The 27,461-nt window shown below is 42.7% G+C and overlaps 1 protein-coding gene across 1 annotated transcript in view; it reads left to right on the top strand.

The window, feature by feature from the left end:
* Positions 1-27,461, top strand: part of LOC139406812 (AP-1 complex subunit mu-1-like) — a 34,935-nt gene that overhangs the window by 5,908 nt on the left and 1,566 nt on the right. The window contains exons 2-11 of the mRNA XM_071149862.1: positions 2,645-2,801; positions 3,227-3,294; positions 3,394-3,524; positions 15,809-15,956; positions 20,355-20,481; positions 23,325-23,467; positions 23,585-23,656; positions 24,062-24,220; positions 26,513-26,638; positions 26,799-26,874. Of these exons, the coding sequence (XP_071005963.1) occupies positions 2,645-2,801; positions 3,227-3,294; positions 3,394-3,524; positions 15,809-15,956; positions 20,355-20,481; positions 23,325-23,467; positions 23,585-23,656; positions 24,062-24,220; positions 26,513-26,638; positions 26,799-26,874 (1,207 nt within the window). The remainder of the gene's footprint in view (positions 1-2,644; positions 2,802-3,226; positions 3,295-3,393; positions 3,525-15,808; positions 15,957-20,354; positions 20,482-23,324; positions 23,468-23,584; positions 23,657-24,061; positions 24,221-26,512; positions 26,639-26,798; positions 26,875-27,461) is intronic.

Here is a 27,461-nt window from a genome sequence, read left to right as displayed (position 1 = left end):
CAATTGTTGGTCCCCAAAAGTCCTCACAAGCAGTGGTGATTTTATCATGTAAATCTTGGTGGGGCAAAAAAATAAATATTTGTGGGATGCATGTCAGCAAAGCCACTACACAACACTCAACAATACATTAATTGCACTATAACGGTGACAAATGGGGCCCACAAACTGTTAGGGCCTACATAAAGCTGTCCCAACAGCAGAGTCCCAACAGCAGCCCCATCACCATACCACTGCTACACCTGGCTATCAGCGGAGCCTTGTTTGGCAGCGAAACAGTTCATTCAGCCTCATTTACTGCCTTTAAAAAAACATGATATGGTTGACTTGCTTAAACAATTGTGGTTTCTACAGACAATTGAGACGTACAAACTATGGCATAAAGGGACGACAAGAGGCAATCCGTAATTTCGATTAAGACATCGAGCTAGGACGGATGTAGTCAATACAACTATTTGTTCAGCACTTTTGAAAAGTACAGCAACAGAGTTCAGAACATGGTACGTTCTTACAGTGTTTTCCCTGTACACCAAGTCAGAACCGAAGGATAAATAAAGGGGGCATATCATTTTTATTTTTATTTTACCTTTATTTAACTAGGCAAGTCAATTAAGAACAAATTCTTATTTTCAATGATGGCCTAGGAACAGTGGGTTAACTGCCTGTTCAGGGGCAGAACGACAGATTTGTACCTTGTAAGCAGACAATGAAAGCTCTTACAATATTTGTTGATTACTTTTCTCTAAAACAGGTTATAGGCTAATGTGCACCACCAAGTCAGAACAGTAGGCGAAATTAAGAGGGGAAAATAGACCAAATTATTAGGGTGAGGCACATGAGCTACTAACAGTTTACCACACAACATATACTTAGTATTACTTTTCTTATCTAAAGCATACATATCTCTCTGGCATATTACATAATTTATGCATCAGCATACAATACATTTTTGGACACACCTTGTCGTGCTGTGCTCACTTGAACATGAAGTTGGCGCGGTGTTCCTTCGTGGGCAAATTTTGTTATCAAAGTCTGGCATTCTCTGGATTTTTGATGCTTTCAAGACAACTGGGAACTCTGTAAAAAAACAAGGTTGAATCATGATGATGTCAGTGATCTTCAGGTCGTAGCTCTAGAAAGAGGCACAACTTCGGGATTTTCAATTCCGAGTTGGATGACCGTTCAAAAATTATTTTCCCAGTCTGAGCTAATTTTTCCAGAGTTCCCAGTTGTCTTGAACTCCCTGAAGTCAGATTTCGCAGTTCTGAGTATACAGCTTTGAGCACGGCACAAATCATGCTTCATTGACAGCATGGCCAATGTTGAATGTTTATAGTTTTTTTATTGGAAAAGAGACCCTTAATCCCCTTAGGGCAACACACACAGCCACTCCACTGAATAGCAGGCTAGTGATTGCTTTGCAATGCTTGTAGTTAACCACGGATTCCTTCCCAACCACTCATTGTTGAATTTGCGATTTCCAACTTGTTGTGTAATGTTTATGACCGATTAGCACCAATACGTTTGATTTCATTTCTCTTCATTATTTCTCTTTATATGACAAGGATTAAAAAGGATTTGCCAAAAGATTGTCAACTTGATTCATGAGGATGACAGCTAGCTAAGATTTTAAGTATGATGTTGACATCATCAGTCCGTCCAATCAAAGCTACTGTAGATGTAACGTGATTTGACGTCATTTTATCTGTTGCCAATGACCTTGAGCCTTCTTGGATGGGCACTTCCAATGTAACTCTATGGCAGCACCCAAGGGGCTTGAATTTTTTAGCTTTACCCGTAGACTTGGCGGTGACGTGGTGTCCCCATGAGTGACGGAACACTGAGCCAATCACGGTGCAACTAGAGAACATTACCAACACCTTCGCTCTGTATTTTCCGCTTGCTTCCCTATCACCACAGAAAGCACTGAGCTAGGCTGAAACACCTGCATTTTGAAGCTGCCTTACTCAAGAAAGCAAAACAACGGCTTTATTGACGCAATTACTTATTTTTTATTTATTTTTTTACATTGTTTACCAACTGAAATGTGTCACGTGTTAATGCTGAAATAACATGCAAAACTGGCACTTTTTAATTTTTAATTTTTTGGGCTTAAAATGTGGGGCTCAAAACAGGCGGAGCTCTGCCACTGCTCACAAGTATAATAAGACATAGGTGTGAGAGAGAGAGAGAAAGTGATGCTTCCCTCGGGCCACTCCAGTGTATATTGCACAATGCTGTTATTGAGTGTTGTGATCACATGACTAGTTATTTACTGTTTCTGAATAGTGGTCTTCCTGGCAGAGGCTGCTGCCCATTTCGACAGACAATTTTATGATGTTACACAACTTACCGCTGAGCCGTTAGAACGAGGGGAAGGACATATGGCTCCATTTTTGGATCTTTTTCCATTTGTACTGTTGCATATCTTCCACTATGGACTCCTTGGAAAACATTTAGATAGTATATTTCAATCTAAATGAAGATGAACTGAATTGAATAGAAAATGACTGTACATCAATGTGTTACAATGCCCTTTGTCACGTTATCTAATTGGCCAGGTGTTGATATGTCGTAACTCCAAGAGCAACATGGACATGTTGCAAATCTTCACCCTCTATTTTCATGTTATGTGTTTTCCTTGTAGGTGTTGATAAGTCGTAACTACATGGGAAACATGGACATGAATGAGATCGACCATTTCATGCCTATAATGATGAGGATGGAGGAGGACGCGGACACGTCGCCCCTGGTGACCAGCGGCTCCTCACACTTCCTGTGGATCAAACACAGCAACCTCTACCGTATCCTGTCCAAACAGGAAGTCCTGTTACTGCTCAGCCGGTCAGGCCGTCTGTCTCAGCCTCTGTCTCGCTCACGAGACGTATCTCACAATTCACAGTTCACACCCTCACTGCATGCATGCAGATTCATGATGTCGTGCTGTGTACAGTACCAGTCAAAAGTTTGGACACACCTACTCATTCAAGGGTTTTTCTTTATTTGACTCTTTTCTACATTGTAGAATAATAGTGGAGTAAACCAAGCTAATACTTTGGGTTAAGGCAGTTGAACTAAGCTCATGAGGCATTTCTAAGTTATATTCTTCAAGAGTCAATCGGTATGTATCATTAATTTACAATGTTCCATTTGATAGATTTAAAACAGCAGTGGCACAGTACCCTTTTCTGTTCAACAGTGTAGTACGTACTTAACAGTCGTCCTTTAGTGGTGGCAATGACCAAGAAGAATGCCAACGCTGCTCTGGTATACTCCTTCCTCTACAAAATAGTGCAGGTGAGTGTGTGCTTCACTGACAATACCTACTATAATACACTGTGCTTACTATTCTGGTATTGTATTGATCTTGTATTTAAGTTGTCTGTAAATCTGCAGGTGTTTAAGGAGTACTTTAAGGAGCTGGAGGAGGAGAGCATCCGTGACAACTTTGTGATTGTGTATGAGCTGATGGACGAGGTCATGGACTTTGGCTTTCCCCAGACCACAGACAGCAAGATCCTGCAAGAGTGAGTAGAGGACCCGGTTACAGTCAAGACTACAGTCTGGCCTGGAAGGCTTGGCATTTTAGACTGCAACACAGGGGCAATGCTAAAACAGACTACCATCCAACAGACTACCATATTGCTTAGTAGGCTACAGTATAAGGTTCAAAGGCCTTAGCTCAGCTGTTCCCGAACTAGGGGTCGTGACCCCAGGTGGGGTCACTTGATATGAAAATGGGGCATGCGGGAGAATTTACGAAATCCTGAGAAAAAAAATAAATATATATATATATATACACTGCTCAAAAAAATAAAGGGAACACTTAAACAACACAATGTAACTCCAAGTCAATCACACTTATGTGAAATCAAACTGTCCACTTAGGAAGCAACACTGATTGACAATACATTTTCACATGCTGTTGCGCAAATGGAATAGACAACAGGTCAAAATCAAATCAAATCAAATTTATTTATATAGCCCTTCGTACATCAGCTGATATCTCAAAGTGCTGTACAGAAACCCAGCCTAAAATCCCAAACAGCAAGCAATGCAGGTGTAGAAGCACAGTGGCTAGAAAAAACTCCCTAGAAAGGCCAAAACCTAGGAAGAAACCTAGAGAGGAACCAGGCTATGTGGGGTGGCCAGTCCTCTTCTGGCTGTGCCGGGTGGAGATTATAACAGAACATGGCCGAGATGTTCAAATGTTCATAAATGACCAGCATGGTCCAATAATAATACTGCAGAACAGTTGAAACTGGAGCAGCAGCACAGCCAGGTGGACTAGGGACAGCAAGGAGTCATCATGTCAGGTAGTACTGAGGCATGGTCCTAGGGCTCAGGTCCTCCGAGAGAGAGAAAGAAAAAGAGAATTAGAGAGAGCACACTTAAATTCACACAGGACACCGAATAGGACAGGAGAAGTACTCCAGATATAACAAACTGACCCTAGCCCCCCGACACATAAACCACTGCAGCATAAATACTGGAGGCTGAGACAGGAGGGGTCAGGAGACACTGTGGCCCCATCCAAGGACACCCCCGGACAGGGCCAAACAGGTGGAAATTATAGGCAATTAGCAAGACACCCCCAATAAAGGAGTGGTTCTGCAGGTGGTGACCACTGACCACTTCTCAGTTCCTATGCTTCCTGGCTGATGTTTTGGTCACTTTTGAATGCTGGCGGTGCTTTCACTCTAGTGGTAGCATGAGACGGAGTCTACAACCCACACAAGTGGCTCAGGTAGTGCAGCTCATCCAGGATGGCACATCAATGCGAGCTGTGGCAAGAAGCTTTGCTGTGTCTGTAAGCGTAGTGTCCAGAGCATGGAGGCGCTACCAGGAGACAGGCCAGTACATCAGGAGACGTGGAGGAAGCTGTAGGAGGGTAACAACCCAGCAGCAGGACCGCTACCTCTGCCTTTGTGCAAGGAGGAGCAGGAGGAGCACTGCCAGAGCCCTGCAAAATGACCTCCAGCAGGCCACAAATGTGCATGTGTCTGCTCAAACGATCAGAAACAGACTCCATGAGTGTGGTATGAGGGCCCGACATCCACAGGTGGGGGTTGTGCTTACAGCCCAACACTGTGCAGGACGTTTGGCATTTGCCAGAGAACACCAAGATCGACAAATTCGCCACTGGCGCCCTGTGCTCTTCACGGATGAAAACAGCCCTCCATGTGCTCGCCAGAGGTAGCATGCCCAGGCGTTGTAGGGAGGTCACACAGGCAAGTGGAGGCCACACACACCACTGAGCCTCATTTTGACTTGTTGTAAGGACATTACATCAAAGTTGGATCAACATGTAGTGTGGTTTTCCACTTTAATTTTGACTGTGACTCCTAATCCAGACCTCAATGGGTTGATAAATTTGATTTCCATTGATAATTTCTGTGTGATTTTGTTGTCAGCACATTCAACTATGTAAAGAAAAAAGTATTTAATAAGAATATTTCATTCATTCAGATCTAGGATGTGTTATTTCATTTTTTTGAGCAGTGTATATATTATAATATCGTCTTTGTATCTAAAAATTATTGTAACCATAAAACCATAAAAATTAACCATAAAAATTAATTAAATTTATGGTTAACCATAAAAATTTAAATGATAATTATTCAAATCTAAAGGGAGTGCCCTTAGATCATGGAAAAAGGCCTTGACCGTTGCACTTGAATCATTCCCACGGTGAATGGCTAGGCTGGATATGAAACCACGCACTATTGCAGAGACTTTGATATTACCAGCTGCAATTGATATGGTGAAAAGAATGTGTGGGGAGGCAGAGGCAGAGAAACTCGCATCAATACCTTTGTCAGATAGCACTGTTAACTGAAAAATGTATGCTATTGCTTGCAATCAAGAGGAAACTCTGACTGAACGACTCAAACTCCCCAGCGTATGCTCTTCAAACTGACGTTAGCTGTGAGGGCCGAGATGCCCATGCGTGTCGGGGGATGCTATTCACGAGGACATATTGTTCTGTCTCGCGATTCCTGAGCATGAAACGACATAGGGGGGATGTTCAGTGTGCTGCGTGGCTATATTGACAAAAAAGTGATTCCATATGGGATCGAATGGTGGGCTTTTGCACAGATGGGGCGCCATCTATCACAGGACGGCGGGCAGGCCTCTGCACTCTAGTTATGAATGCGTCTCCCTCTGACATATGGACACATTGTATGATAAACCGAGAGAAAAAGGTGGCAAAAGAGCTGAGCACGGAACTCGGAGATATACTGCAGCAGGTATCTTCAATTGTAAACTACATCAAATCACATCAATTGTGCGAGCGCCTTTTCGCAAAACTATGTAGAGATGTGGGATCAGAGCATGACTGTTCTATTTCACACCGAGGCTTGGTGGTTATTGAGGGGGTGTTGGAAAGTTTTTTCACACTGAGAGAGGAACTTTTGTCATTCACAATGGATGTAAAAAATCTGACTTGGTTGACTTTCTGTGTAATGAAAAGAAAACAACAGAAAACAACATCAGTGTGTCCCACACGAGTGATGGCTGCTCACCTCCCATGCTCGGAAGAGCACTTTGGGACTGACCTACTTCCCAATCCGTTTCACTGTGATCCTGGCTCAGTTGACATGTCGGTAAATGAAATCGTACAGCTGATCAAGCCGTCATGTGACCGAATGCTACAGACAACGCATTTACAGTTCACTACGGAGGAGGCTTGGTTCCTGTCTCAAAGGAAATACTCTGCCGTCTCCCTCTGAGCATTAATTACACGTTAAAAACAACTGGTAATTCAGAACTGGGAACTCGGAAATCTCCAACTTCACTACGTTCAAGACAACTGGGAACTCTGAAAGAAACGAGCTCCGACTGGGGAAAAATAGTTTTGAACGGTCATCCCACTCGGAATTCCAACTAGGGAACTCGGGCCTCTTTCTAGAGCTCTGACTTTCATCCCTGACGTCATGATTTGACTTAGTATTCCCAGTTCCCAGTTGGTTCGAAATCACATGGTAGGCAACCCTTCGCCAGCTCATATCGATGTTAAACTGGATTCAGTGCTCTCGTCTGTATTAAAACCAAATAGGATCCAGATTGGATGTGACAGCAGAGATGAAGTGCGCGCTGTCGACCACGCCCCCTGATGTTGAGAAGCTCGGACGCGACACGCATCAAGCACACACACATCTCATTGGCGGTGGTGAGATGAGAGACATTACTCCTTTGCAATTGACTGCCCCACATTAAAAGTATACAATTGTCTTCTCAACTCACAATCGGAAATGCAGTTAGAATGTTTTTCAATTGACGGACATAGCCCCAAATAAAAAAGTTAACATGGGCTGTTAATTACATTATTGCGACATGAAAAAATAATTTTCAGACATCAAAATGGGGTCGCGGGTCAAAAACGTTTGGGGAAACCCTGCTTTAGCATGTTAATACGACTTTATATGTCATGTTTTCTTCTCTGCTAAAGAGTAGAGTCAGTTCGAGTCAGTCAACACCTCTGTCTACTAATCTCTCTACTAGATGGCTTGCCGTTTGATGCCATAAAAGACTAGAATCTAGGCTAGTGCCAGACAGTATACAGTAGCCTATAGGGTTCAGAGGGTTTAGCTCGTTAACACGACTTTGTTTTCCTGTTCTGTTACTTGCCCCTGGGAATGGTGCCATGTTCTGGCAGAAGGTTCAGTGTTCACCTAATTAAGTCCAGACTACCATGGCAATCTGCCTATTTTGTCTGCTTAATTACCTCTTTGTAATTAGTCTTACACTTTAATTGAAAGCCTGTATGTAACATCATATAATATAATTTTGTCTTTTTATAATTGCTCAAACAGATGGTTTACTTTGATAATATGGTGACTGTCTGATGTGGATGTATGAAGATGTGTTTTTGCCCTGAGCTTTGATGAGGTCTTTATCAGTGTGTTGTCTGTGTTGTCTGTGAATGTGGGCCTGAATAGGGCTGATAATCGCTAGCCTGTCTCCCATTGACACATACACAATGCCACTGTCAGCTGGCTCCACTCGACACCCAGACAGACGAGCTCAGCTCTGCTCCTCGTTTCGCCAAGGAGCCCCTCCACCACATCCCGACGCTCCTCCCCTGCTTCTCCATCTCCCCCCAACCAGGCACTTTCAAAATAACCCCCCCCCCCTTTAGCCTAAAATACTGCCCACCTGGGCGCAATTTCTCGATAGCAATGGAATTTAGGCTTATGACTGTTTTAACGATGCACTCATTACAAAGTGGAATTTAACTGTGCCGTTGCAGGAGCTGTCCCTTGCTGAAATTATTCCCTACAATAAAGGCTAGTGTTCTTTTCCGGGATATTTTGTATACAATGTTTGATTATGTAGGCTAAATCCTGCATTTCTTAAGAATGTATAAAGAATGAATAAAGGCCAAATTCAAAGTCACTCATTGCCTTGTTCGCTATTTAGAAAATATCAATATGTTATGTTTGTTCCTTATATAATGACAAACTTGGGCGTAGGTTTAACTACTTTTAATGAACATATACTTCAGCTAGAAAACTCCATGTTAGCCATGCAAGGCCTTCTTTAACCATCCGCCTCCCGCATAGCCTGCTGGGTAACGTAGTCTAAATGTTATTAACACATAACAACACATCTTCTTTCCTTTAAAATAAAACTACTTTTCTATGTAACTACACATGTCACATCACATTTATTTACTCAACCTGCATAACATGCAATTTTCAATAACACACATTTCATTCCCCCAATTTTTTTTCTGAAAAATATATACAGTGCCTTGCGAAAGTATTCGGCCCCCTTGAACTTTGCAACCTTTTGCCACATTTCAGGCTTCAAACATAAAGATATAAAACTGTATTTTTTTGTGAAGAATCAACAACAAGTGGGACACAATCATGAAGTGGAACGACATTTATTGGATATTTCAAACTTTTTTAACAAATCAAAAACTGAAAATTGGGCGTGCAAAATTATTCAGCCCCCTTTACTTTCAGTGCAGCAAACTCTCTCCAGAAGTTCAGTGAGGATCTCTGAATTATCCAATGTTGACCTAAATGACTAATGATGATGATTACACACAGGTGGATTGTATTTAAGTCTCCGTATAAATGCACCTGCACTGTGATAGTCTCAGAGGTCTGTTAAAAGCGCAGAGAGCATCATGAAGAACAAGGAACACACCAGGCAGGTCCGAGATACTGTTGTGAAGAAGTTTAAAGCCGGATTTGGATACAAAAAGATTTCCCAAGCTTTAAACATCCCAAGGAGCACTGTGCAAGCGATAATATTGAAATGGAAGGAGTATCAGACCACTGCAAATCTACCAAGACCTGGCCGTCCCTCTAAACTTTCAGCTCATACAAGGAGAAGACTGATCAGAGATGCAGCCAAGAGGCCCATGATCACTCTGGATGAACTGCAGAGATCTACAGCTGAGGTGGGAGACTCTGTCCATAGGACAACAATCAGTCGTATATTGCACAAATCTGGCCTTTATGGAAGAGTGGCAAGTAGAAAGCCATTTCTTAAAGATATCCATAAAAAGTGTTGTTTAAAGTTTGCCACAAGCCACCTGGGAGACACACCAAACATGTGGAAGAAGGTGCTCTGGTCAGATGAAACCAAAATTGAACTTTTTGGCAACAATGCAAAACGTTATGTTTGGCGTAAAAGCAACACAGCTCATCACCCTGAACACACCATCCCCACTGTCAAACATGGTGGTGGCAGCATCATGGTTTGGGCCTGCTTTTCTTCAGCAGGGACAGGGAAGATGGTTAAAATTGATGGGAAGATGGATGGAGCCAAATACAGGACCATTCTGGAAGAAAACCTGATGGAGTCTGCAAAAGACCTGAGACTGGGACGGAGATTTGTCTTCCAATAAGACAATGATCCAAAACATAAAGCAAAATCTACAATGGAATGGTTAAAAAATAAACATATCCAGGTGTTAGAATGGCCAAGTCAAAGTCCAGACCTGAATCTAATCGAGAATCTGTGGAAAGAACTGAAAACTGCTGTTCACAAATGCTCTCCATCCAACCTCACTGAGCTCGAGCTGTTTTGCAAGGAGGAATGGGAAAAAATGTCAGTCTCTCGATGTGCAAAACTGATAGAGACATACCCCAAGCGACTTACAGCTGTAATCGCAGCAAAAGGTGGCGCTACAAAGTATTAACTTAAGGGGGCTGAATAATTTTGCACGCCCAATTTTTCAGTTTTTTATTTGTTAAAAAAGTTTGAAATATCCAATAAATGTCGTTCCACTTCATGATTGTGTGCCACTTGTTGTTGATTCTTCACAAAAAAATACAGTTTTATATCTTTATGTTTGAAGCCTGAAATGTGGCAAAAGGTTGCAAAGTTCAAGGGGGCCGAATACTTTCGCAAGGCACTGTGTATATATATTTAAACTAAATATAGTCTGTCCAACAATACTCTATTGTGGCCCTATTTCTTTTCACATAAACCAAACATTCAGTCGAGGTGCCCCTTTTTAATTTTTTTTTAGCAATTCTCAATAAGCCTTTCAGGGGCTCTGAAAGTCCTTTTTGGTCGTTCTGCTGAAGTGCTTCCTGAAACAGTTGGACAGCGTTCATTGTTAGTCAGGGTGTTCTGACTGAATTGTCCATTTCTAAAGGCATTTGACGCTTCAGCAGTATCCTCCTGATTATCCTCGGTCCCTTGAGTGAATGGCTGCAGCCTTAGACCCACTCTGTTTCGTCTCAGTTGTGATCCATGCTCCGTTTGGATCTCATAGGATCGCGGTGCAACTTCTCTCTGCACATGCCCTGGCTGCATCCAGGTTCCTGTAGTGATGTCTCGGAGTCGTACATGATCTCCAGGTTTCAGTTCAGGTAAGTGTCTTGGACTTTTGTTGTGACGCTGTTTTTGTTTGTCTTTCTAATTTTCCTTTGCAAGTTTGACTTTGTGAGCACCTCTGGGTGTTGGCAAGTCCTCATGGATGGGTAGGTTGGTTCTGATGCGACGTCCCATCAACATTTGTGCAGCAGAAAGTCCGTTCTGCAGCGGTGCGCTGCGGTAGATCATCAGATTTCTTTAGGAAATCCTCCTTTCCATCGTGTGCCTTTTTCATCAGACCTTTGACAATTTTGACTGAACTCTCTGCTAAGCTGTTGGACCTTGGGTAGTTGGGGCTGGAGGTGGTGTTGGAATCCCCAGTCGTTAGCGAACGATCGGAATTCGGAACTTCAGAACTGCGGGCCATTGTCCGAGTACAGTTCAGACGCAACGCCATGTCTTGCAAAGACTGATTTCAGGTAGGTGATTACAGCTTTGCTGGAGGTAGTTGGCAGTGTTGCTACTGCATGGGTAGTTTGAGTAATCACAACCAATGTGACTTTTGCCATTGCAGTCAAAAAGGTCAACTCCAACTTTGTAGTAGGGTCTGTTGGGTACTGGATGAGGCATTAGCGTCTCTGCTTACTGCTTTGGCCTGTAGGTCAAACACAGTTCACATGAAACAGTGGTCTGGCTGATTTCCTGGTTCATTCTTGGCCAGTCCATTACTTCTCGTGCTCGTTGTTTGCATTTTTCCTCACCCAAGTGGCCCTCGTGTATTTTCTGTAGCATTTCTTTGCGTAGTGTCATGGGAATGACAATCTTGTTGCTTTTGAACACTATGTCATCCACAACGGTGAGCTCTGCTCTGCACATCCAGTAATCCTGTATTCTCCTTGGACAGTTGTTTTTCTGTGAAAGCCATCCTATCAGTGTTGTTTCTTTCAACTCTGTCATTGTTCGGTCAGCTGCGGTCTCTCTTTCGATCTGCTCCAATCTCTCAGAAGACACAGGAAGTGATGCTACAATCATGTCGACGTAGGCCTGAATCTCAGTGTCTTCTGTGTGTCGAAGCTCTCCTTGTCAACTGCTGGAGAAAGAGTGTTGGCGGCGAACATGAACTTTCCCGGGGTATAGATCATCTTCACATCATACTTTTGCAGTCTGATCAACATTCTCTGGATTCTCATTGGACAATCATTCAGTGGCTTAGACATGATTGACACAATGGTTTGTGGGCGGTTTCTACTTCGAAGTCTCGTCCGTAGACGTATTGGTGAAACCTTTCGCAAGCGTATGTGCTTGCCAGTAGTTATTTCTCTATTTGTGCATACCTTGTCTCTGCGCCTGTCAAGGCTATGGACGCATAAGCAACGGGTTGCCATGTGTCGTCATGCTGTTGCAGAAGAACTGCTCCCAGGCCAAACTCTGACGCGTCTGCAGAAATCCTTGTGCTTTTCTCTGGATCATAGAACCGGAGCACTGGCTCTTCTGTGATGGTCTTCTTTAGGTTTTTGAAGCAGTTTTCCTGTTCATGGGACCATTCCCATTCCCAAGCTTACTGAACCACTTTACTCCAGCGAACTGCGACATTATCTCTTCTCTGGTTGGCAACTTGAAATGCTCTTTCTTGATTGCTTTGTTGAGATGTCTCGGGTCTAGACATATCCTGAGATCGCCGTTCTTTTTCACCACAATAACCAGTGAGCTTACCCAGTCTGTAGGTTCATCCATTTTTGTGATGACGTCCATCTTTTCCATGCGTCCGAGTTCCTCTTTGAGTTTTTTCCTCAGTGCAAATGGAACTTTTCTGCATGCATGCACAACTGGAGTAATTTTGTCATCAGTACATATTTTGTGTTCTCCTGGTAAACATCCAAGACCCTCAGACACACCCTTATACTCAGCCAGTAGTGATTCTTGGTCATTTTCAGTCTGTGATGTCACTACATACACTCTTTTCAACAAATTGAGCTTTTCACATGCATTGATTCCTAGAATAGGCTGTACACTCTTTTCCACAATCAGCAGCTGTGCTCTGAACTGTTTATCTTTGTGCTGTAAAGTTACTATGTAGCTACCTTTTTGAATGGTACGTTCTCCCCAGTATAACCAGTAACCTTACTTTTCACCGGGTGTATTTTGCTCTTCACCTTCAGTGTTTTGTAGTCATCCAGAGACAACAGGTTTACCTGTGCTCCAGTATCAAGCTTGAATGGTATTATAGTTTAATTCACAGTCAATGGCACAATCCATTCAGCATTTACTGCATTGCATATTTCCACAGAATCAACAAAGAATTCTTCCATCTCCTCGACTGTGTGAACCTTTTTCTTTGTAGCCTCAGCGTTGCAGCATTTTGAGAAATTATTATCTTTCCCACAGTTGTTACGTGATTTGCCATATGCAGGGCATTTTTGTTGGCTTATGGATAAATCCACATTTTCCACATGTAGTGTTTTGATTTCTCTCTTTTGCTTGTTTTTGTTTTGTAAGGCGTTGTGTGTATTGCTCCTCTCTTTTTATTGCATGCACTGACGTCTCTTCCCTGCACAGCTCTTTAGCTTGTGCTCTGGTGGTTTCAGCTGCTGCACACATATTCACTGCTTTATCCACAGTTACATCTTGCTCACGCAGCAATCTCTCCTCGGGTCCATTATCAAGTAGGCCACAGACCATCCTGTCTTTCACTTGTGAGTCTTTCAGATTTTCAAATTCACACGTTTTGCTCAGTGTGTTCAGCTCAGCCAAATACTGGTCAAAACTGACTCCCGGTTTCTGATCATGAGAGAAAAACGTGTATCTCTCAAACGTAACGTTCTGGCTTGGTGCAAAGTACTCCTCATTTATTTAGCCATTAGCACAGTCAACGTCAAGTTGTAAATGTAAATGTCCAATGCCTCCTCTCCAATAACATGCAGAAAAATGGAAGCTTTAGGATATGTAGGATATGATGATAACCTTTTCAAGTTATTGGTTCGGCTACAGTGAAATGCTTGAGCTTTCAGATAATGTAGCCGAGGTGTAGCCTAATGACCTAATACTAGTTATCTATCGATTGCACTTACATGAAAGAGATGTCAATATGTAGTCTAATTTAGCACTCATATAATTAGGTTCTCGGTTTCCATTTTTACATCCTTGCTTTGCTTGTTTATTACATTGGGAAAGGATACCTAGTCAGTTGTACAACTGAACTGAAATGTGTGTTCCGCATTTAACCCAACCCCTCTGAATCATTGCAAACTTTTTAGGCTATTTATAATTAACTTGTTAAACTATGATGTTTTTGGAGGTCACAGAGACAAAATAAACATCTTCATTCCATGTTTAGCGAAGATTTTCTGTGTGTAAAGTGACGCGGGAGGGGCAGAGGGCAAACAGTGATCTAACAACGCATTTAGCTGTTCTACGAGTGGTCTTTAGATTTTGAGCGTTTAGATTACGATCGCTTTCAAGTGCAACATTAATAAAGACAGATTTGGGAAACGGCTCAGAAATGTAAAGATGCTCTTACGAAGGATCGAATGGTGAATTTAGCCATAAAATGCTTTTGAGAGAACCGGGCCCTGGCCTGGCTACCATTCCAATTGTCTTCCCCTGTTTGTGTGTATGTGAAAGAGAAGGAGTGTGTTTGTGTGTGTTGTTTTGTAGTATGACTGTCGATTTTCCCACCAACTCAGATGCTCTTGTTGGATACATCATTAGCATTTCTGGGGAGAATCTAGACTAAAACCAACACACCTAACAAGCCCAATTGTCTCCAACTTGACTTTCACCTCTTTCCACTCTCCTTGAGTCAAGATGAGGTATTGAGACGAGATGATCTCCCTGTATCACACGAGATTACCATAAAACACTATATGAGGTCACCATGGCCTGTGTCAAGTGGTGAATTCAAACCAGTGTAATGTCATTTTTTGGGGCAATTTTGGGGGGCGGCTTTCGGTGCCTTTGCAATGTGCAGACACATTTTGAACCACGCTAGCCTCTTTCAAGCTGAGCAATAAGGGGATTCTCAAAGGAGCCCAGGGAAGGGTAGTCAAGGAGAGAAAGTCTGCAGGCATCAGAAGGATCTATGGTTGAGATTGGATCAGTCTGTCATTACCTCAGGGAGAGCTGGGAGAGATGCAGGCAGAGGAGAGATCCATCTGGTGGGATTACAGGTCGGGCGGCAGGACTGTGTGTGTGTGTGTGTGTGTGTGTGTGTGTGTGTGTGTGTGTGTATTTAAGGTGGCGTTGCTGTCTGTCACCCTGGTTGTTTGTCAGTGAGAGGTAGAGGCAGCGGGCAGGTGTTCCACCTACGGAATAAACGGTCATGTGTTTGCATAGGTACTGTATATCATCTCCCTCCTACCCACTCCCCGTCTCATCACATCATCCTGCAGCATATGGTATTGATAGTACAGCCAGTAGTAGACAATAGACATACAAGGTCTACTGTGTTTAAAGACACAATGGGATGGAGCTAGGCTAGAGACATGTAATCACTCTCAAAGAGCTATGGGTACAAGGCCTGACAGTCTGAGGTCAACTTGAACTATTGCAGATTGCACCTTTAAATGAGCACACAAAATGCACTTCAGGATGATTTGAGCCTTAGTGTTTTAGTTTTGTGCCGTTTTAGTCTTTTGGTTACAATCACAATAGAATCACAATGTAAACCCCCTTGTTCCAATTACACCCATGACTAACCTGCTCACAACCCAAGACAAATCCTTTCATTAATCTATCTAATCCAGTGAGGTTTAATATAATTAACTTTCTATTCTGGGGTATCTTATCATAAGCTCATTAATCATGAATATATATATATAGAAAGATTGATATCACCTAGAAAACAAACATCTTTGTACTGATCCTCACATTCTTGGATTCTACTTCAATATTTGTCATATTCTGCTTTCTCCTCTGTTCTCGAACCTTAGTTGGAAAGTGAGGTAGCGACGACAGCATTCTTTTTCCTCTAAAGAAGCTTACATGGTATCTGTCCTCTCCTCTCTCCCCTCAACCCCTCTCTCTGCAGGTACATCACCCAGCAGGGTCACAAACTGGATGTGGGCGCCCCTCGCCCCCCCGCCACCGTCACCAATGCAGTGTCCTGGAGGTCAGAGGGCATCAAGTACAGGAAGAACGAGGTGTTCATGGATGTCATCGAGTCCGTTAACCTGCTGGTGAGGAGGCTTTTCACTCGGATGTCAGTAAAAAACACCTCAAGTATTGTAATTAATAATGGGTACTATCAAAAGGTCCCTAGTGTACCACGAACACAGTAGCCACAACGTGCTAGTGAGGGTCTGCACTATGATTTCAGTCTGTGACTATTGTATTTGTTTAATAACGTGGTCTCTCTAAGGGCACTGTTTCCCCCCAACAGTACACATTTTTGTCGTAGCCCTGGACAAAGACGTATTCAACTCTTCGAAGACTTGATAATTAGTTGACAAGTTGAATCATGTGTGCTTGTCCAGGGTTACATAAAAATGTGTAATTTTGGCAGTACTCGAAGACTAGGGTTGGAAAAAACTGCTCTAGGGTAACAGGGACTAAGTCTAAAATAGTCCCAGGTTTTCCTATAGCCGCCCGCAGGAAGTAGCCAGCACCCCCTGATTAAAAAAGCCTTTATTACTCCTGTATGAGCAGAGACAAAAATACACCTGAGCTTTATTGTATATAGTTTTACTATGCTTTACTGTATATACATCTACTACTGTACTACAGTGCCTTCAGAAAGTATTCATACCCCTTGACTCATTACACATTTTGCTGTGTTACAGCCTGAATTCAAAATGGATTAAATATATATTTTTAGAAACCCATCGACACACAAGACCCCATAATGACAAAGTGAAAGCAGGTTTTTAGAAATGTTTGCACGTTTGTTGAAAATGAAATACAGAAATATCTCATTTACAAAAGTATTCACACCCCTGAGTCAATACTTTGTAGAAGCACCTTTGTCGGCGATTACAGCTTTGACTCATCTTGGGTATGTCTGTATCAGCTTTGCGCAACTGGATTTGGGGATTTTCTGACATTTGTCCTTCCAGATTTTCTGAAGCTCTGTTAAGTTAGATGGGAAGAGGCGGTGAACAGCAATCTTCAAGTCTTTCCACAGATTTTCAATGGGATTCAAGTCTGGGCTTTGGCTGGGCCACTCAAGGAGTTTCACATTCTTGTTCTGAAGCTCTGACGCTGTGCCTGGTTATATCCTACATTGTGCTTTGCATTCAGTAAAAAAAACATTGCATCACAGCATCTTTTTCCTTATGCTCTGAGTCTTTCACGTGCCTTTTTAAAAACTCCAGGCGTGCGGCACAGGAGGTTGGTGGCATCTTAATTAGGGAGAACGGGCTCGTGGTAATGACTGGAGCGGAATTGGCGGAATGGTAACAAATTCATCAAACATTGTTTCCAGGGTAGATCCATTTTTGTTCAAATTAGATTTCTAATAGTCTGATATACAGTTGAAGTCGGAAGTTTACAAACACTTAGGTTGAAGTCATTAAAACTAGTTTTTCAACCACTTGTCAACAAACTATAGTTTTGGCAAGTCGGTTAGGACATCTACTTTGTGCATGACACAAGTCATTTTTCCAACATTTGTTTCCAGACAGATTATTTCACTTCTAATTCACTGTATCACAATTCCAGTGGCTCAGAAGTTTACATTCACTAAGTTGACTGTGCCTTTAAAGCTGCTTGGAAAATTCCAGAAAATGATGTCATGGCTTTAGAAGCTTCTGATAGGCTAATTGACATAAAAAAAAATTGTAGACCTCCACAAGTCTGGGTCATCCTTGGGAGCAATTTCCAAATGCCTGAAGGTACCACGTTCATCTGTACAAACAATAGTACGCAAGTATAAACACCATGGGACCACGCAGCCGTCATAACGCTCAGGAAGGAGACGCGTTCTGTCTCCTAGAGATGAACGTACTTTGGTGCGAAAAGTGCAAATCAATCCCAGCAAAGGACCTTGTGAAGATGCTGGAGGAAACAGGTACAAAAGTATCTATAGCCACAGTAAAACAAGTCCTATATCGATATAACCCGAAAGGCCGCTCAGCAAGGAAGAAGCCACTGCTCCAAAACCGCTATAAAAAAGCCAGACTACGGTTTGCAACTGCACATGGGGACAAAGATCATACTTTTTGGAGAAATGTCCTCTAGTCTGATGAAACAAAAATAGAACTGTTTTCCATAATGACCATCGTTATGTTTGGAGGAGAAAGGGGGAGGCTTGCAAGCCGAAGAATACCATCCCTACCATGAAGCACGGGGGTGCTTTGCTGCAGGAGGGCCTGGTGCACTTCACAAAATAGATGGCATCATGAGGTAGGAAAATGATGTGGATATATTGAAGCAACATCTCAAGACATCAGTCAGGAAGTTAAAGCTTGGTCGCAAATGGGTCTTCCAAATGGACAATGACCCCAAGCATACTTCCAAAGTTGTGACAAAATGGCTTAAGGACAACAAAGCCAAGGTATTGGAGTGGCCATCACAAAGCCCTGACCTCAATCCTACAGAAAATTTGTGGGCAGAACTGAAAAAGCGTGCGCGAGCAAGTTGGCCTTACAAACCTGACTCAGTTACATCGGCTCTGTCAGGAGGAATGGGCCAAAATTCACCCAACTTATTGTGGGAAGCTTGTGGAAGGCTACCAGAAATGTTTGAACCAAGTTAAACCATTTAAAGCCAATGCTACCAAATACGAATTGAGTGTATGTAATCTTCTGACCCACTGGGAATGTGATGAAAGAAATAAAAGCTGAAATAAATCAGTCTCTATTTTTATTCTGACATTTCACATTCTTAAAATAAAGTGGTGATCCTAACTGACCTAAAACAGGGAATTTTTACTAGGATTAAATATCTGGAATTGTGAAAAACTGAGTTTAAACATTTGGCTAAGGTGTATGTAAACTTGTGACTTCTACTGTATATTTAACGATTTGATAATCATTTGCAGTGTGCAGACTAAGAAACCAGGTCAGATTTACAGTATTAATCAGCATTGTGTCAGAGAAGCTGAACAATTTTTTTTTGTACAATGACAGGCTTCCCCCGGCCAAACCCTCCCCTAACCCGGACGATGCTGGGCCAATTGTGCGCAGCCCTATGGGACTCCCGATCACGGCCGGTTGTGATACAGCCGGGATCGAACCAGGGTTTGTAGTGACGCATCTAGCACTGAGATGCAGTGCCGTAGACCGCTACTCGGGAGCCCCAAAATTAATTGTCAGAAGTGGGAGGAAATGATTTCAGATTTCCTTACCACAGAAACCGGAGGATTGTTGTAACGGTGTTACACCAGGATACCCACGGCTCTTTGTTCTGACACGTAACCAGCCCCTTGAGCCCATTTTATGTATCCCAGGGGTCAGAGACAGAGACTAATAACTGGCTAATAACTGACTAATTGTAAGGAAGAGCAAGTCTGATGGGCCTCTCCATGCCACATGATCATTTAATTAGATAGCTGGCTTTCCCTTTTTTTGACAATACATTGTTTCATCTTCATTCTCTAGGTCATTCTCCAACATACCTTCTCATTCTTTTCCATTCCTCTCTCATCCTTTCTAAAACTCCTTTTGTCATTTCTATATTGAATTCCAGGGTTTCCTGATTTCTTTGGTTCCTTTGTGATGAAGGAGACTTCGCATTGCGAGTGTGGTAACGCAAGACTATCTCAACTGTAAATGTCCTGCTGTTGTCTCTCCCTATTTAAAGGGGGGCTGAACTCCCCGATTCTGCCTGGGTTTTTCTGCTTCTCATTAAGAAAAAGCGAGACTTGCATCTTGGGGGGGTGTGTTATGTTTGCTATATTGTACCCTGGGGAGTTATTGTTGTTTGTCCCTCTTGAGTCCTGGTAGAAACATTTCACCCTCAAAATAGTCCGAATTATTCGAAGATAAATGAAGAAATCTCTAATTAATTTGAAAGTTTTTGCCGAGGAGGTCTTAGTTGCACAATTTTACATCAGGCAACGGTGTTTGGTGCAGTATTTCTCAAGTTAAAAGATTTGCATGAAAACTAGGTAGACAGTATCGAGTCAGCTGCTGCTGCATCCACAACCTCAGCAGCAAGCTGTCAAACTATCGTGAGTGACGCACAAACCACACACTGTTTATCATTGCCCAAGTTCCATCTCTGTGTTTGTCAATTAAGCTAGCTAGTAGCAAGTGGTCACTCCATAAAGGGCTTAGGGGCCAAGTGTTCTTTCAACATAACATTGGCAATGTGTTATCTTTTATGTAAACGATTGGATAGAGCACAATCAGCGCAGATGTTTCTCCGTGCATGACAATTCTCCCTAGGCGTTACCATGCTGTGTTAGTGGGCATTATTGAAATCAAAACCCAACCCTCAAATATCCACTGTATCTAGGAAAATCTCACAAATCTCTGTTTGGGGAAAATACTGACTTTATGAAAAATTATGCTATTACACTTTGTAGTAAATTTGTACACTTGAATCAACGTTTCTGACTAATGTCGATGCAACATAGGCCCTTTTCAACCAGCTTCCCTTTAATGTAACCGTGCCTGTCTGTCTCCCTGTGCAAGGTAAGTGCGACCGGCAGTGTCCTGCGAAGTGAGATCATGGGCAGCATCAAGCTCAAAGTGGTTCTGTCTGGAATGCCAGAGCTCAGACTGGGCCTCAACGACAAAGTGCTCTTCGAGATCACAGGAAGTGAGTAAAAACACATGCAGTATAATACACACACACACACACACACACACACACACACACACACACACACACACACACTGTAAGGTGTTGCCATTAATTGATTTAGTAATTTGCAGGCAGCGAAGAGGCAAGTTAGTTCCTGTATTTCTTATTGCAGTACACATACTGTAATATAAATATGGTATCAAATCAAATACTGTTTAATTAAGGACACACACTACAATACCATAGAATTGGCTCTATTATACTAAAGAAAAAAAGTTACAGCTACTGTATTCGTAATGAATGGATGGATGGATGGATGAAATTCATTGAGGGGATATGGTGTTTGTATTTCACAGTATTTTACTTTTACATTGAATTGGTGCAAACAGGTTGGCTGCTGGGTAATGTGTTTTATATCACCTGCACTTCTACAGGGCAGGTTAACAAAGGCTTCCAAACTGGCGGCTACTACAAGGCAAACCAGACCAAAAGGACATGGCAAAATGCTCTACCATTTAAGGTTTAAGACTTGCTGACACTCCAATCTGTCCCCCATACATTTTAAATTGATGGGGTACTACTACCACATACTAGTTGAAATTGGTATTCTCACTAACACGTGCAACAAATGTAGCCTCTTATAAAGGACACTTCAAAATACTGCATTTTAAAGAGCCAGAAACAACAATACCATGCACCCACTAGTGGTCAAAAGGTTTTTGGAGCTCAAAAAATATGGTACGGTACTGTATTTTGTGGAATGGAATTACAGTATCATTCCAAATACAGCAATTATTTTTCCGTCCACCAAATATTCCCACAATGCACCACAATCTATAGTATGCTGCTGTAAACATTTTACTGTTGATAATACACAAAAATACCATATAAATGACTGTTTTCCGTTACAGTGCGCACACACACACACAACACACAAGTACACAAACTGTACAAACACAATCCTACAAGTATGTAAACGGACACCACCCAAATAATCGGACTCTTCAGACTTGGAGAGCGATGGTCATAATATAGGTAACATGGACAATTATCTTCCACTCCCATGGTCAAATCCTCACCCTTCAAAATCTCAGTGTGCTCCCAATCCTGCCCAACTCACCCCCTTTCCCCCTGCCTCCTCTCCCCATCCCTGCTCCCACCACTCCACTGCTCCCCATCCCTACCTACACCCCCCCACCTTCACCGCCCCAGTCCCTGTTCTCACCCCTCATGTGCCCTGGTTGTGGGGCGTCTGGTGGATTACTCTTCCTTGGTCTAGCCCTATTGCTAATCCCTCCCCGAGGCTACTGCTGCTGTTGGCAGATGAAAGATGCCCCCTGGACGGCTCCTCACATGTGCATGCTGCCCACGGACTGGAAGTGGAGTGGGATGTCTGGAACAGAAAAGGAAAACTACTCCGACAAACAATGAATAGATAAACATGAGAATTTAAAATGGGCTTCTGCACTCACCCTATTGTACCATAACCAGAGGAGGAGGTGCACACTTTAATATCTTTCTTATTTGTATGTTTACTGATCTGTGTCTGTGCGCGTCATACGTATGGATGCCTTTCAAGAGACACCCCACTGCAAAACCGAAGGTAACTTTCAACCAAAAAATGCTTGTGTGCTTGATTACCAACAAGCAGTTTTTTTTTTCAAGGTGAAGTCACGCTTACTGTTGCGACTGGCTTTCTACGCGTGAACAGACATGGGTTAAACATCTCCTTCTTCTGGTCAGAGCCCGTTACTACATACAGTTTTGTGGAAGAGACGGGAGAGTGAGGACAGTCAAATCTGGGTATGAGGAAAGCATACAGATGAAACGTGCAGGGAAATCAAGACACATGCGTACAGGGAGAGATTTTGAGTAGATTGTGAGAGATGAGACATGAGAGATATACGAGAGCTGAAACAGTTCAAATTGGGAAAACAAATCAAACGCAGGATTTCCTATCTGATATGGATACATGAGTGTTCTGTTGCCTCGTTAGGGAGATGGCACAGCCTTTCGGGTGAACCACAGGGGACTGTGTACACCCCCTTAGAGCCAAAACATAAAGGACTGTGCCTCCTTTTTCACTTTTCCACAGTTACCCAGTGATGATGCAACATGGGACATCATACCTGTGTCGTGGACCAGTGCTCCCAAGGGCTTACCTGCCGGGATTTGAGCTGTCTTAACAGGTCTCTCCAAAGACTTGACTCGGTGTTCTAGCTCTCTGTATCCATACTATTAACCGACTTAGTTTGGATTCGGTGCACTGTTGAGTCTTCACATACGAATGAATGGTGTCACATGCTATCGTCGATGGCTGTCCATTTCTATACAGCCGTTGCTGTATGGACAGGGTTATTCTTTCTAGGTTCATGGGGGGATTTAAGTGAAAGCCCAGTGGCCCTGATTCATTATAAAGAGCTTTTAACAGCAGCTCCGCTGGACCATTTACTCTGGGGAAACAACAAGAACATTAGGCTTTCTCACTACGGCACACATCCACATTGCCATGACATTGTTTTCTAGCCCACTGCTGAAGAGAGTGGTCTCCCGAAGCTTTCTCTTGCAAGAGCTGATTGATGGAACTCTTTATAAAGTCCTTATGAAGAAGAAACAGTGGTGTGTGTCCAGTGTCACTGTGAGTTTTCAGATCAGGAAGGATGACAGTGGAACATACAGGAGATTAGCCTTTTTTTGAAGTTAGTATCTGAGGCAAATAAGGTGTGCGGAATGTACAGTATTTTAACTGGGACTGGTGAACTGCTATGGACTGCTATTGAGATTTTGCACTTCTCAGAAGTTGACTGTATTAGGACATAGCATACAATAGCCCCCTCCTTGCCTGTGTGTCGTACCAGGAGAGAAGAGTAAGACGGTGGAGCTGGAAGACGTCCAGTTCCATCAGTGTGTCCGTCTGTCTCGCTTCGAGAACGATCGAACCATCTCCTTCATCCCCCCGGACGGAGAGAGTGAGCTCATGTCCTACCGCCTCAACACCACGGTCAGTGACACACATGCACACACACACACACACACACACACACCCTCCCTTGCCCAATGTTAACCTGATGACCTTCTCTCTCTCTCTCTCTCTCCTCTCCTGGCCTTTCCGTGACAGGTGAAGCCTCTTATATGGATCGAGAGTGTGATTGAGAAGTTCTCCCACAGCCGAGTTGAGATCAAGGTTAAGGTAAAGGATGTCCACCATCATTCACTGTCAAACTGTCAACATCTACTGTGTTTCACCAGTAGCTCCAACACTGACCTCTCTTAAGTGCATAGTTCCAGACTCTTAAGTACATAGACACAGATCCATGTCGTTTCCATTTTTTGCTTCAATGTGCGAAAACCGTTGGGTTGGGACTGTTTCCTCACCCTTAAACTCATAGCAAGTTAATAATTGAACAGGAAATTCTGAATACAATAGCCTCCGTTCCATGTCCATGACTGTGTTTCTTTCCTCATGACTGTGTCATCATCGCTGTAGTGTAAAAGCGGGTTTTACCACATAAATTGCCCCCCTCCCCCTCTTTATGTCACTGCACGTCCTTGTCGGTAACCCTGTGACCCTTACCTTTTCCCCTCCACCCTGCAGGCCAAGAGTCAGTTTAAGAGCCGCTCCACCGCCAACAACGTAGCCATCATGGTACCCGTGCCCAGCGACGCCGACTCGCCTAAATTCAAGACGAGCACAGGCAGCTGCAAGTATCTTCCCGAGAAGAGCGTGGTGCAGTGGAACATCAAGTCCTTCCCTGTAAGTAGCCTACATGGACACAGCTAGCGTCATGAGATAAACTCAACATTACTATGCTAATAACCTATTGCAGATGGCAGTCGATGCATTCCTGTTCGTGCATCCTCTGCTATTATCATAGATATTGTAACAGTCACCATGTGTTTTTAGATGCTATTTGTTCAAGCCTTGCTCACCCAAGAGTAATACAAGGGCTATACAACAGTTGTAACTCTTCATTACCATACGATGGTGTCATTCCATGTCCTTTCAGGAAGCCATCACACCCACCATCTCCGATTGTTCTGAAATCGTTTCTCTAGTTAGGATTTGCATTCCTGCAACATTGTTTTGTTGAAATATAACTTGATCTCTGAGAAATTACGAATTGATTGCACTCAATTTGGCCATTTTCATTTATTGGATTCATATAATATTCAGTAAATATATTGCCTTAGTCGATTGGACCAAACTTTTTTTTAAATAAAATGAGGAATCCAAATAAATGATTAAAAGTCCCACCCACACCAATCCCTACCCAACAATGAGTAGATAGTATCAGTTCTCTATGTCTGAGAAGTTGTATGGAGCTGCAGCTTGGAATATTGTTTCTTCATCCTATGTAATGTATTCAGTGAATTTGGTATATATATTTTTTTCTCCCCCGTTCATAGAAATAAGTCATTGAAGTTGTTAGGTTTATGTCCCATCCTACATCCTGATAATACCAGGTTTTGACCACAAGATGGTGCTGTTCCTGCTATTAATGTTAAAGGGATAGTTCGCTTAAATTACAAAATGACATATTGGTTTCCTCTATGGACAAGGTATAACAGCAACCCATGCTTTGGTTTATGTTTACCTGGCCACTGTTTCAAATGCTAAGTATGTATTTGTGGCAAATCCAATGCAAGTTAATGGTACCTATATTAGCATTTTCACACCTCATTTCCAAATAATCTATAAGTAGCATCATTGACTTATTTTTTAGATACTTTAGTATGATTTAAACATGAAGCGTGAAATTACTGATATAGGTACCATTGACTTGCATTGGATTTGTGCCACAAATGCTAAAAAGTTAGCATTTGAAACAGTGGCCAACAAAACCAAAGCCTGGGTTACTTTCATACCTTGTCAATAGACTACTTAAAGGGTAAGGAAACCAATTTAATTTTGTAAATTGGGTGAACTATCCCTTTAACATTCTGGTAATAACAGAATTTAGGATGGGACATAAACCTAACAACTTCAATGCAAAGAGGATTTTTTTAAAAGTCACAAATTTCACTGGGAATACATTACATAGGATGAAGAAACAATACTCAGAGCCGCAGCTCCGTACTACTGTCAGACACAGTGAACTGATACTATCTACTCGTTGTTGGGGTGGGATTGACGTAGGGTGTAGGGTGTCCATGGGGGGGCTATTGACCATTCCTTTGGATTCCTCATATCTAACTCTTTGTTAGTCAAAAAAAGTTTTGTCCAAAGCGACTGTTAGGTACTATATTTATTAAATATTATATGAATCCTATAAATGAAAATGGCCAATTTGGATGCAATCAATTAACTTCATTTCTTAGAGATGAAATTATATTTCAACAAAATAATGTTGCAGGAACACTAACATGAGCTTTTTGAAGTGGAACAACCCCGTGTGTAATTATCGACTGAATGGGAACTAAATAGTAAAAATAGAGTCTTGTCCTACCATTCTCGGAAGACAGTACATACTGTATTCTCACAGGAAGCAGCACATTTTATAGATAGCATGTTTTTACACTGCCACCAGACGAACCCAGGGGAGGTTAGCCAAGTAATGACTGATAACAGCTTTAGAGGAAATATAAAACGCCCCAACACTTCATATTGATAAAGACCGATAAGGATACTGCACTCAACCCCATGACTATTAACATTACATTCAGCATATGACTGTCAGCTCTCTCTGCTGCTGTAAACCCACATCCTTCCTGGCTTTGAAAAACAACAGAGTCGCACGGACAGTTTTAATAACTGTGTAGTGGTGTTATAGTGATGTGTGGTAGGGGAATGGGTTCGATGTGTGACCAACGACATCCAAGTCACCTCTGTAGTTGTTTACTTTACCTTGATTGGACAAGGCAGTCCTGTGAACTGCAGATGTATCCTGCCCTAGTGCAGGTGTGAGGAGAGTTTTACAAGTATAGGAATGTATAGTCTAGCTAGTTTTGTTTTGTTAAGATCAGGTATGTTACAAAGAAACCTACCGGAGAGAAATGCCACAAATTTCCCAATGAAAGTGTGTGATCGTGTGTGTTTTGTGTGTAGGGAGGCAAGGAGTACATGATGAGGGCTCACTTTGGGCTGCCTAGTGTGGAGAGTGATGAGTTGGAGGGGAAGAGGCCCATCACTGTCAACTTTGAGATCCCCTATTTCACTGTATCTGGTATCCAGGTAAGTTAACCGAACCCATTTTATCTCTGTTAACGTGAACCCTCGTAGAGCCACACGAGTTTCATTGAATAGTGCATACAGGTTGGAAGGAGCAGTCTCACCAGTATGTGTGGTGTGTGTGTGTCTGTTGTTTATGTAACTGTTCTTTGCTCCTCCTCAGGTACGCTATCTTAAGATCATTGAGAAGAGCGGCTATCAGGCGTTACCGTGGGTACGCTACATAACACAGAGTGGAGGTGAGACACACACAAACACACACTCCTTATCTCAGCACTATACGGCCCAGTAGTGAACCCAGCTTTCATATCCATTACCTCTCTCCTTATAAAGCTGGGGCATGGGGGATCGGAATTATGCCTTGGTGCCATTAGGTTCTCCGTGTCACTTGTCACTCTGCATGCCAAGGTGACTATCACCTTTCCACTGTAATCAGCAGAGGTAGAGAGAGAGAGGGATGGAGGCAGAGAGAGATGGAGAGTGAGTGAGAGGAAGGGAGAGAGAGAGAGAGATAAAGAGAGAGGCGCACCACACTCAGATACCTTACACTGGCAGTGTTGACTTATTCATAAGCGAGTTCTAAGTGGTTATTGTAATGCCATTTATAACTGCTCCACTGACCCAAATGTGATCACTGTCACTCTAACCTAACGTAGCAAATGCATGAAACGAGATCCCCGACATACTGGTCTTGACGAGAATTGTAGGGGGATGTTCTTTTTTGACTGTCCAACCAATCCAGGAAATTTGGAGGAGTTAAGATGTGTCGCCTTGTTCCCATCCAAAAGCGGAAGTCATGTCAAAGGCTCTCTTTTTATTTCCCCCT

The sequence above is a fragment of the Oncorhynchus clarkii genome, chromosome 4, assembly GCF_045791955.1.
Source record: "Oncorhynchus clarkii lewisi isolate Uvic-CL-2024 chromosome 4, UVic_Ocla_1.0, whole genome shotgun sequence".
NCBI lineage: Eukaryota > Metazoa > Chordata > Actinopteri > Salmoniformes > Salmonidae > Oncorhynchus > Oncorhynchus clarkii.
The sequence above is the reverse complement of the archived record's forward strand: the minus strand, read 5'-3'. Positions and strand labels throughout refer to the sequence as shown.